General features: G+C 53.8%; 3 protein-coding genes across 3 annotated transcripts; 1 reads left to right on the forward strand and 2 right to left on the reverse strand.

Moving 5' to 3' along the window:
* Window positions 1-222: 222 nt before the first annotated feature.
* Window positions 223-903, forward strand: BDZ83DRAFT_243726 (uncharacterized protein). The gene has a single exon (XM_060501887.1). The coding sequence runs from the start codon at window positions 335-337 to the stop codon at window positions 779-781; it is 447 nt and encodes a 148-aa protein (XP_060371303.1). The 5' UTR covers window positions 223-334; the 3' UTR covers window positions 782-903.
* Window positions 854-3,858, reverse strand: BDZ83DRAFT_243712 (3'5'-cyclic nucleotide phosphodiesterase). The gene is made up of 4 exons (XM_060501886.1): window positions 3,590-3,858; window positions 2,705-3,532; window positions 2,052-2,647; window positions 854-1,994 (listed from the first exon to the last, which is right to left on the reverse strand). Exons 1-4 carry the CDS (start codon window positions 3,762-3,764, stop codon window positions 927-929), a joined length of 2,667 nt encoding a protein of 888 aa, XP_060371304.1. The 5' UTR covers window positions 3,765-3,858; the 3' UTR covers window positions 854-926.
* A 5,562-nt stretch (window positions 3,859-9,420) lies between these two features.
* Window positions 9,421-10,399, reverse strand: BDZ83DRAFT_243779 (uncharacterized protein). The gene has a single exon (XM_060501889.1). It carries the CDS (start codon window positions 10,178-10,180, stop codon window positions 9,521-9,523), a length of 660 nt encoding a protein of 219 aa, XP_060371305.1. The 5' UTR covers window positions 10,181-10,399; the 3' UTR covers window positions 9,421-9,520.
* Between the last annotated feature and the right edge of the window lie 1,916 nt (window positions 10,400-12,315).

Here is a 12,315-nt window from a genome sequence, read left to right on the forward strand (position 1 = left end):
TGCCAGTCCAGAAAGCCACCGTCCGTCGCCGCCAAGACATGACTTCATATGGGTGGGTCCGTCTCTGATTTGAGCGAGAACCTCTTCGGCCGTCCAGATACCCACCCATCCACCAAACGCCATGCCGCTTCGCCCGATCGAGTGAAAGGGTATCAACGCAAACCTACCTCATCATCAGGATTCGACTTCACTGAGGCTATCCACCAGACTCTGGCTGGAGACAACTCATAGCTGTCGCGGCGCCAGCAACGTCCCCTTTCCTGATATCTCGGCAAGTACCAGTAGAATCGGTTCGCCATCGTAGTGAACTTGTTAGGATTTGCTATCATCTACTATGGGCTGTCGGCTATGTCTAGCCGTGTTCCTTCACGTACCTACTCCCTCCATCCCATGGTCCGATAGCACGCCCACTAGCCAGACCAAAATATGGCATTGCCGCCATTGTTGCCCAATATCAGACCGTCTGTTGACTGTCCCAAAGCTGAAATCGTCACAACCTGCCGACTTGCCCAGAACGCCGCCTCCCACCCGGCCTACTTTTGAGCAGGCGGTCGAGGTCCCGGAAGAGCAATGTCGTAGGCCTTGCCATCCAGCTCATGACTTGCGCGGCCGTATTCCCCTCGTTATCGTCGCCAGTGTAGGCGAAGCACACAAACACCCAATACGCATTAACTCCATCCCCAATACTGTACATAAATCGCGAGTTCCGTATACTGTGCTTTACAATTCTTTTGTTCGACTGTGGCGCTGCTACCGTCATCTCGGATCGCGATTAGATTAACACCCCTGTGGTGGCTCGGGTATATCGATCGCTGGGAGATCTGCGTGAGCCACCACAGTCGTAGCTTTCCTGTTCCTGTACCGGTGCCGCACCAACCGAATGTAGATGCCAGAATCGGCTCGTCTCGCTCAAAATCCTTGGTTCATCAGGTAGCTGTGTCGGCCGCTGACATGGACGGGCTCGACGCCCTGTTCCGCCGAAAGAACTGGAAGGCATTCATGCGGAATCTACTAGATTTCTTCTTCACAACCTTGCCGCCTTCTGTTTTGCCCAAAGACCCGTTGGACAAGTGGGAGCCGTTGGCTTCGTAGTGAGGGGCGTTCGCGTCGTGGTCCAGGAATGAGGACTCAGGCTTGACTTCGGCGAATGACTTTGGCTCCGAAATCGTGGGCACGCCTGGAAGCTGCTCCGTCGACTCTCTGCTGACAATGCTAGTGCCTTGAGTGCTCGGTGACAGGGGCATCTTGCCGGTGGTGGCACTCGTTGCCTGTGAGGCCCAGTCGCCAGTGTACGGGCCCGTAGTACTGCCGTCCGTCGTTTCGCTACACCGCTGCTTGCCGTTATGGCCGTGATGATTGTCCGGCGAGCTACTAGCCCTGTCCCTGCAGTGAAAAGGGTCGCTCGCTGCAAAGTCGGCCACGGAATCAAAAGACGTTACGATGCCGTTCACCTCCTTAGGGTCCTCCGGCTCCGGCATGTCAGTGATGAGCGCTGTTGTGTGCTCCGAGCCCGCTGACTCGTGGGCCAGCCCATCATCTTCCTGCTTTAAGTCGTCGAGCAGCGGAGGCGGCATTGTAAGCTCGGCCAGAGGCGTCGTCACCCGCGGGGTCATGGAGTCTCTGCTTCCTTCGGGCCCGCCAGCCAAACTCATAGTCCGTGGGGAGAAGGCGCCATCGTTGCGCAGAAGTCTCTTGCGGATAGGATCCTCCTTCGCCTGCTCTTCCCTGATCCGTTGCTCAAAAAGACCTTTATTGATTTCGAGCTCGTCAACAGTGTATTTCATTGCTGGCAAAATGTCCGCCACTCCCTGGAAAAGAGGGATGGCGAATAGGTTCATGAAGCTCAACTGGGCCTTAGACAGCGAGATCAGGTCCTTCTTCGGAGGCGACAGGAGAGACGACGTGATTTCTAGTTCGCTCTCCATGGAAGCCTGTCGAGAGAACTCATCCGAAAGAATGTACATCCACTTCAGTGCGGTTTCGTGCTTCCTTGCCTATAAGCCATTGGGTTAGTAGTCGAACTTAAACATGAGAAACTGTGAACTACTGACCACATTGCTTATATCTGCACACTTGATCAGAAGCGAGCAAACGAGAGCTTTCTGCTCCTCTTGCATGCGGCCATTCCAACCATCAGTTGTGTTGTCAACGTCCAGTTTGTCTTGGGTGTCTCCGAGCCTTTTCATGTAATCGAAGTGCAAGCCCATGTCCGTAGCAAGGATGGAGCTGATCATAAGGTGTCGCATCTTCGTATCTTCGAAAGCGCTGGGCCAATACCGACGAAGGATCTGTGAGTAGGCGGCGCAATGGAACGACTCGAGCACTGATCGGTCATTGTACAACTGTGCCAGCGGGGCATTAAGAGTGACCAAAAATCCGTTGTTGACACCGGGGTGGCCGACATCATGTCCTATTGCCGTAATCAAAAGCGTCAAGCCGTCGAATGGATGGAGCAGTTTTGCCATGGGGGAGCTCTGCGGTGGATCTTGATCCGCCGAAGGATCGGCGGGATATGGCGCAAGAATACCAACACGAACCAGGAAGTGAAATGTAGCCTGTAGAACATCGACGACATGGCGGAAGTTGTGATAAGGGACAAAGTTGTTGTATGCAGCTCGGCAAGCGACCAGGAAGCTTATGAGCTGGTCTAGTCATACCGTTAGCAGCCGTCCGCACATGGCTTATGTAGGCGCAATGTACTCACCTGTGGGTATCCGCCAGCGATCCAACTCGGGCATTGTCAAGGCATGTTTGAACATCACCATGGCCGCAACAAGGAGCTCGTCATCTGTGAAACTGTGCGCGCAAAAGTGCCACTGACCAACAGCGGCAGCGACAGCAGCTTGGCGATCGGTGGAAACGGCAATGCTCACGTTGGAGATCCGATCGTCGTCAGAATCCGCGCCTGACCGGCAAATGCCCCTCATGAGACCAGACACCATGGCTTCCCTGAGGTAGGAAAATGGTTTCTCCTCATTCACCCCAACCCATGACCGTTTTCTGCCGCGGCGTACTTCGAGCATTTCCTGCTGCTCACGGGCCGCATCCTTATGTGCCCGGTAAGCGTGGATCTCTAGACTCGTGATGCATTTGAGGTGTAGAGGACTGATGATGACATCCACGGCTCCTAGGTCTAAGCACCGAATGATCAGGCGTCGGTCCACTGACGCCGAAGACTTGGGTTTCGCATCGTCGCTGGCCGGATTCGTTGCGCTACCATCCTCGGTAGGCGAGAAGCTCACGATGGGTATCGGTACGATCAGCTTTGATAAGCTACGCAGATGCGACTCGGTCATGATCCTTTGCAGCAATTTGAGCCCGTAAACATCCTCCTCAGGAGTGTGAATGTTGATGTCGGCAGTAGTCGGGCGAGAGTGCGGCGATGGTGATCTAGACCGGGACCGAATTCTGGGTAGCCGCTCATCGTGGGGCACATCAATGAGAACCAGAGTTGGTGTCAGGTCCATCATGGACTCGTCCGAAAGCTGGAAGAGGGTAGATATGCAGGCCGAGCCTGAGGAACAAAGATAGACTAAACATATAATTAGTACACGACGCCACGAGTGTATGGGATTCAGTCCGAGCCTACCTTCTCCGAAGGTGTCCAGTAGCAAGTCTGCATCTTTCTGAATATCGTCATCTTCCGGCACGACGGCGTCGGTAGCGTCTAGTGACTGATCATTCTGCGTATTAGGTCGGATAAGCCTGTCCTGGCGAACCTGGCGGTTCACGTAGACGACATGGCAAGTGGCATTGTCCATCATGGCTTTAGGGAGCAACCAGTCTCGCGACCGGAGCGCTCTGGCCACAAGGGCAAAAAAGAACTACGAGCGTGACGATGCGATTGATCAAAGTTGCAATTCTTGAGCTTTCGCAGCGGGACAAGTCGAGGACGGCGACCCAGTCCTGTCGAGAAGCAGCACGGCGGCGCAACGCCTTGAATGTCCAGATAGATGGGCAATGTGCGACAAAGGATTCAAAGAAGCAGGCTTCGTGATAAAGTCGTCGGGATTGGAAGGCAAGTTGTGTCGACTAGGAGTCTCATGAATGGTATTTCACCAGACGAAGCAGCGGTAGCGCGGTGGTTCCGACGGTCACCAGAATTGGCATTGATGGTAGTCGCACGAAATCGGATTGGCCGAGATCATGGACGTGATATTTGTTCCTAAAGTCGAGGCGTGTATGGATCCTTTTGGGTTTTTGTGTGAGTAGGGGCGATCGGGAGAGGGGGGATTTGTCGTTTCGCAGTTGCGGGTACCGTCGCGCGGAAAGTTCGCATGTACTCGAGGCGAAGGGTGGAGGCTTCGGTATGCTGGCGCTGGTGATAGCGAGCGAAGTCTTTTTGGTCAGTCTGGCATAGGAGGAGGATGAGAGGAGGAAAGAAGTGCAGAATTGGGCGACAGAGAAGCGGAGCACAAGAGGGAAGCGACGACAAGTGGACGTGATATCATGAAGGGTAGGCTACGTACAACAAGGGCTGGGACGAACGGGCGTGAAGTGGGAAGAAAGGAAAGAGGGCGACTGGGCGGCCAGCTGGGACGGGGAGGATTGGAGTTTGGGTCCTTGGAGGACTGGGACTTGGACTGGGACTGGGAGGAGTACCAAAGTACAATGAACCGGGTCGAGTACGAAATTGTTAAGCAACGCAAGGGGGGGTGAGTGGATGTACCGGGTGCGAAAGAGGGCCTCGAGTGAGTGGGAGACAGACAGCCCAGACGGGGATGGGAGTAGAGACAACGGGAGAGACGAGAGAGACAGCCCCAGGCTCTGCGCTGAGTGGTGGTTGCAGTTGCGGTTGCGGGTGCGGGTGTGGTGCAGGTTGCAGCAAAGCAGCCCCGGGCAAGGTAACTACCTGGTAACAGCGGCAGCAGCAGGAGCACACTGCAGCAAGCAACAGGAGCAGGCACTGGGAATGTGTGGTGTGCATGTGAGGTGTGGAGGGTGTGTGGGTTGGGTGGGTAGGTGGGCAGAAAAGGACACCATAGGCGTACGCACCACGCAGTAGGTACTCCGTACTTCCACTGGATGGGTGCGTACCCCCAAATGGCCCCTACAACTTGCTGCTTGCGAAAGAGAGAAAAAAAAAAGTGCCAAGATCAAGAAGGCCAGGTAAAGTAAGAAGGTAGGCACCTTAGCGAGTACAAGGCACCTTTGCCTCTGCCTTTCCTCTTCCAGCTCACCTTACCTCAGGGCACCTCGCAGTCACCATGGATTGTAATAACTGCCATCCATCTCTGAGCAACGGCAGGGTACCTAAGAGACCAGCTCACGAGGCCTAAGTTTACCATGAGTTGGGAGGTCATTGTAACGACTACAGATTGTAGGTTTCCAGTTTCCCAATGGGCCGTGCCTGCTCTCCCGTCACACTATCTGCCTAACATACCTACCTACCTTAGGTACCCAGGTTTTGGTGACAGAACGGTATTGCAAGTAGGTTTTACATACTTTGCCTAACAAAGCAAGGCGGGACAGAACAAGAAACAGAACTCGAAGCTCTCCAAACTGTGGAAAAGCTAGAGGAGTGTAACTTGACTCCGGGCTAGCATGGTGACATCCACTCATCACAGAGTCTTTTCTTCTTGTGCCCTGAAGTGGCGACGTAAAGTTTGAGCGAATGAGTAAGTGAGGTGGGGGAGGCGACTGAGTCCTCGGCACTAAGAGTGGTTATGGTGTTGGCGCCTTTTTATTTCTCTAGTCCAGGTTCTGGAGAATGGGGGCTCCTTTTTCGTCATCTTCTCTTTGCCGGCAGTCTATTTACCAGGCCACGCAGGCGTACCTAGGAACATGAAATATCAAGTCATAAAAAAAAATAAAAAATAAAAAAAAAAGCCCCCCGGTCCGGTGTCAGTGAGATTTTTCCTGGAGAAGCAAACGGACTAGCCAAAAGAAACGAGGCGAGAAACAGGTGAGGAAATTGCGAATGCGGTCCAGATTGACAGAGGAACAGAGAGAACGCCTACCTAAGATGGTGGCGGTGGTGATAAGCAATCCAATGACAGGCAGCTGGGACTCGGAGGTGTATGAAAGGTGTGAATCCGGTGAGGTGCATGGTGCAAGTTCATATGGGTTGTGTGTGTAGTACACCGTATACCTGAAGCCTTCCATTAGGGAAGGAATGGAAGCCATGGTAGGTGTCGGTTCCTTCCTTCCCACAAGGTACGAATATCTCACACTGTAACTTGCACTACTACGTAGAGAACGAGGTCACTTCGAATCAGGTCTGGCGTGGTCTCGTCTACTTTAGCGTAAGTTGCGCCTGTCTCCCAAAGCCAAGGACTGACCGGCGCTGCAAACTTGAGAGGAATGGATGGAAGCAGAAAAAAGCGCCAAAAAGCATGCCGGGAACCCATATGACAACCCAGCCATCTGCCCGAGGTGTTACTCTTTCTCCCAGAATAGGTACAGAAGAATGGAAAGAGAAGGAAATATGTCCAGTCGAAGCTCCAAGAGGTGATTGACCCGGTAACGCCGGAGTGGGAGAGGTGAAGATAGAGACATCTCCAGCCCAAATAGCTCAGCTCGGACCAGACATTCCATAATTCCGTGCTGTTTTTCAATTCCGATCCTAGTTTCGTGAGTGAGAAAAGAAGGAAAGAGCCTAGGTTCACTGCGGCCTCGAGACAGGAGTACTGAATGTGACTGCAACGCCATATGAACCAGGGCACGGCTGGGCTTCCAAGCGACTTGCTTCAGACCACAGGTACCGTAGCTTGGAGTGAAGAAAGGGGCCCTTTTTTTTAGGACAAGTCTCTCTGGTGACGGTTCTGTCTCTGCACTCTTCTTCACGCCTGGGAATCTGGCGCAGATGCAATAGAAGCATTCCCTCCAGCCCAAGATTCGTCACAAACAACGGCATGCCAAGACGGGCAGCTCTAGACCCGACCCTTGTTCGTGTTGACTGTATTCTGCAAAGCATGTATCGCCGTGCCGAGCATGAAATTGTTTTGCGCAGTTACTGGACATCCACGCATTTCGACTCGGGCCAAAAGTCGACAAAAAAGCAGATCGAAAGCACGGAGCGCGAGTGAAAAATACGATGAATGCGGGCCAAGAACAAAACGGACAATTGGAGACGTATTCGACCGAGTTATCTGATACCTAGGCATTCCTGTACACTACTGAGACGCACAGAGCAAAGGTGACGAACGGCTGGCGCTCGTGCTGGACAGCCTGGTGGGCAGCTGGCAGGCCGGAAATCAGGTGCTCGTAGTGTCTGTAGGCTGTAGTAGCGCCAGGTAGGCGTAGGTCAGGGCCTGGGGTGCGAGGCAAGGCGGAAGGAGTACTTTGTCGGACTCAGAATGTCAGTGCCCGTCGGAATCAGAATGTCAGATCTGGATTCAGACAAGCCCAAGCCCCTGGCAGGCATGGGACGATGACGGAGGGGGGGGAGGATGCCTGTAAAAGGGTACCTTGTCCCGCAGTGGCTAACCAGCCTGCGCATCCATTCCAGTGGGTGGGTGCCGATGGTCATCAAACTCACGCCCTATGCTCGCTCTAGAAAACCGTGAGCGCGTCAGTTTTTTTGAACATTGAAGGAACGACTGGTGGTGATGGACTCATTCGATCCATTGATGGAGGGATACTATAATGTGGGTGGGCGAATGGATTGGTCGTGGTAAGGTAGACGTAGGTAGTTGGTGAGATTGTAGTGCGAGGCAATGCATCACTGATCGGCCGGTGCAGTTTTCGGGCTGGTGGTGCTTATCTCGTGTATGAGAGGGGGGCAGCAGGGCAGCGACGAGCAGGCAAGGGGCCAGCGGCGGGGGAAAGGGACAGGGTCCTGCATCCAGTCTTCTGGCCGCCTTCTCGAACATCGATCGAAAGTGTGGAAGCCCACGAAGCCTTCTTCGGAGCCACTTTGCCATGCAGTCGAGGGGCGCACAGGGGATGGCGACTGGAACCACTGGGAACAGGGTTTGCAGGGGAGAAGCACGTCAAAGGCAAGGGCAAGGGGGGGGCGGCGTCCGTGGAAGATGGAAGGTGGAAGGTAGTGCATCCGTACCCCGGTACCTTGACCAATCCCGTCGACTACCTCTCTGCACATAGTTGTGCCTCAGGCAGACAATCTATCTACCTCTCCAGGTCGAGGTATCGCGGTACCTCTACAGGTCGCGAGTGCCAGGCTCCCACTCTTCCCCCAAAAGTTCAGGTAAGAAGCACCCAGGTACCTAGGCAAGAAGGGAAGGGCGGGCACGAGGGGTGGAAAGAAGCACCTAGGCGTCTGCGCCGTGGCACACCGGCACCCACCTTCCCGCCCGCCGCCGTCTCTGACTGGCGCAACCATTTGCTGGATGACGCCTTGGTGGCTGCTTCCATTTGGAACCCGCCTGCGAGCTGCAAGGCGTGCCTGCCGTTCTGAGACGCGTTCCTCGACTCTCGAGACCCGACCTCAACACCCCACGACAGCATACTAATTTTCCCTTTCGACGTGCCTCGGGCAGGTGCACAATCAAGCCACCTATCTCGGTGACTAAGGTCGATCATCGGAAGGTTCCCAAGGTGACGAACCCAAGAGTCTCGCAGCCGGGTCGTGGCTTCCATTCCCCCTTGTACAACAGATGCGGTAGACGGGAGCAAAAATACCTAGGTACCTATCTTGTATGTCTCAACCCTTAACCTCAATACTCCAACCCTCAACTCAGCAACCAGGCAGACGGGTGGGTGGAATGGCCCAGGTACCTTACCTTATACACTCACGCTGGGAATGTGCGGGAATGAGCAAGCATTGAGACGTCCTCCTTCTTCCTCCTGCCCCCGTGCGGTCGCCGTGCGGGTGTCACTGTCAAACTTCAAAGCATACAGACAACCAAGCACCAAGCACCAAGCATGCAGGTAACATTTCTCAGAGGGAACCGAAAGGTTTGGTCCAGAACTACAGTCTCCAAATGCACGTCGGCTATTCGTAAGCGCTGTCTATCTTTTAGATACCTAACTCAAGGTAGCTACGGATACGGAGCACGGCATGCGATATCCCACGACATCCGACCTCCAACGCCCCCTGGTTGGACCCTGTATGAGTCTGCTGCTGTGCCAAAGGGCCGCTCAAAGAACCGTCTTGAATCTTCTTGGGGCTCTTCCGATGCGTCCCCCAATCAATCCGAATAGAATACGGAACCTCTGGCCCAGGGAAGCGAAAGCAGGATTCGACTCCATACCCACCACACTTTAGCCCACCAGCTCGGTAACTTGGGCTTGCAGTACTCCACGCACATGGCATTTTGTGGTCTCCCAGGCTGCAAACTGAGAATTCAAACTGCCTGCTATACTTCGTACAGCACAGTGCCAAAGGTACCTTGTCTTCCATGCCTTCTCGTTCCTAACCACCGCATCCAACCACTTATCAACACAAATGGCTCTCTAGGCCAGCTGGCTTGCCCAATTCCCTCTGTCTTTGGTCGATTGTCGCACTCTCTCCCGTCGTACCCCTCTCAAGTACCTGCCTATGCCTTCAAGGTAGACGCCCTCATCTCAAGTCGCCGTCATCACTTACGCTGCATGCGCTGCGTTCTGTCCGCCACAACTACTTCGGTTTTCGCTTCAATTCTGCAACCATAGATCGCCATGGCACCAGTACACACTCAAACACTCTCCATGTGCAGTTGCCCTGTGCGCTCCGCTCAATCAGCCGTTCATTGTGTTCATCGCCGTTGTTTCCCGGCCAGCTCTTCACACGAGATCTCATCCTTAGTACCCGGCGTGTGTCCGCAGGAAGATACAGATCCATCTCCCTGGCCAAAAGGGTCGTTCTTGAGAAGCTCGCGACTCGCACTGCCGATCCTCTCCCTCGTGCGAGCTGGGTCCAGCCTGTCACGCAAGGAATCCACATATTGTCCACTCCTCTCAGCACATAGCAATCATGGCAAACAAGGCTCGTAGGCCTGTGCATGCTCTTGCCCTGATCGCAGATTATTACCCACATGTCGCAATATCGCCGATGATCCATGATCCATTCCTTCTTCGTGTCTTCCAGAAGTAATGGAGAGACGGAGAAAGAACAAAAAGAAGCCTCACTCTGTATCCGTATCCATACGGCTATCGTTTTTGTTTCCCTGTGAACTCCGCATACCTGGCCGGTACGCCCGAGTTTACCTTGTCCCGCCCTGCCTGACTTCCTTGTGGCTGGCTGAGCGTTCGACCCATCCCACTTCCACACACACACACACACACACACACACCTCATGCAATACACCTACAAGATTCGACGAAGCCTACGCGCATTCTTAGATTTTTCTTCGTGACGAGCACCGTTGCCTGGCTCAGCATCAGCAACATGTTGACTCAAGAGGAGCGTTCAACATGATGCGAAGTGGCCCAACGCGGTAATCAGACGGCAGGGAATCTACCGCTTATCTCGCACGTCCGCGGACGAGCACCAAAACTGCAAGGACATTCCGTGCAACTGCGGCTGCAAACCCGCAGCTATCTGCAGTAGTCAGTCGAGGCCCTCTTTCTCAGAGCCTGCACCGCCGAGATTTGATGTTTCCACAACGGGGTACATGCTGTCAAGCGCTGTTCTCTCGCTTTCCTTTCACGGTTGGGCCTAAAAACACTTGCTCACATTTGTCCCAACTTCCAATCAAGAGTGAAGGCTTCTCATCACCACTCGGCCTCGCAATGTGCTACTGCAATCGTTCCCACAGAGATGGCCGTGGTAGGGTTGATGTCTCGCTGATGCTTCCCGGGGGATGACCGAAGCTCCCCTTCTTACCTGCACGTCGGCGAGACACCGGTATCGAGGTCTGCTTTGCAGAGAGACAATATGCTTCGTTCGAAGCCAACGTGTCACGTTTCGCTTCTGAGCCCGCCACCCACGACGCACAAAGCCTGATCGGCCCATTTGGCCTTACCCTACCCTTCTGATGATAGCAGAGTGGAAAAGGACTGTACCGTTTGCGACCAAAACAGAGGGGTCGAAAATGATACCGAATATGAAAACGATGGGCTGATGCATTTTGAGTTCTTCCCATCTTTGAGGGCAGAATCTTGACCGACACCTCCGCTGCGCTCGGTGAGTCCTGGTCCTTGGCTTGCACACGATGCTTGTGCATTTCGTCGACCTTCCTATAGAGTTATAGCCTCTCTCCTCCTTTTCCGTCTCCCTGGCCTTGAGGTCAAGCCAGTGATATTTACGGATACTATGTAGCCGTTCCGTTGTCTATCTATCCAGATCATTTCACCTACATTCTGCACCCTTGACAAATCCATGCTACTGGCTGCTTGAGTGTGCAACCAGCCAGTCGCCAAGTATTCCAGGGATTTGTTCATAGTGTGGGATGGCTTCAGCTCCTCGGCCAAAGCTCTTCGGCTTCTATGATGGTTCGCCGTGGGATGTATCTCACTGTCTGGGGCGAATAGCCTCCTGATCGTCCGCAGACAAGGCGGGCGGGTTCCTTTCACCTTTTCCCAGCCACCAGGTGCAACTTCAATCGTATCACCCCTGCAACCATGGTTCATCTCAGCTCTTGCACACTTACCAATAGAAACTCAACCCGCCCCCAAAGATGGGATCTTCCAACCCCTCCGACTCATCGCTCGCCGACGTGGTTGGTACATGTATTGAGGACAGAGCAGTCTATACTCTATAGAGAGAGAGGAGTCTGTTGCATTCATCCCCTTGCAACCCCCTCACCCTTTCTACATTAGTAGGGATACAACGGTGTCAATCCGACCACCCGACATGTTATCCCTAGACTACTTTACTTCGGCTTTTGGGGGTCCAAAGTATCCCATCGCTGTTTCGACTCTAAATGCTTCTCAATAGTTTTCCTTTAGATTCTCCTGTACGAGGTAGACACTAGGAGCACAACCTGTATTGCCTGACGGTCCTACGGTTGTGCAGAGTCATTAGACTCCTGAATCAATGACTTACATGAGTTGCCAACAAGTTGACATGACACCGGTTCCCCCGCCTGCTCAGGTGCCCGGCCGTAGATTTCACTTCCGCGACTGGGTCGGCCTCAATGCCGCGCCCGCAGCTCTGCGCCTGCGCCCGCGCCCTCCGAAAGACATCTTCTGCCGGCCGAAATGCTGCCGTCCATCTCCCGCACCTCTCACACCCACCGTTCGCGATACTGAAAGGAAAGAGGACATAACGAGAGCCAAGCATCTTGACTACCTTGCTATTTTGCAATGGTGGCAAAAGACCTGAATAAGACCCTCACTTGGACGGCTCGTGATCCCCATCAAAGCCCCCGTCTTACACTTCTCTTCCGTGAATGGTCGCCTTCGCCCGATGCTTGATAGTACCGTCCAATTTGACCAGGTCAGTACTCACGACTATGAGTTTCGGGGCTAGCTTCTCACCCAGCATCGAAT

The sequence above is a fragment of the Colletotrichum acutatum genome (genome assembly GCF_030867785.1).
Source record: "Colletotrichum acutatum strain CBS 112980 chromosome Unknown BDZ83scaffold_3, whole genome shotgun sequence".
NCBI lineage: Eukaryota > Fungi > Ascomycota > Sordariomycetes > Glomerellales > Glomerellaceae > Colletotrichum > Colletotrichum acutatum.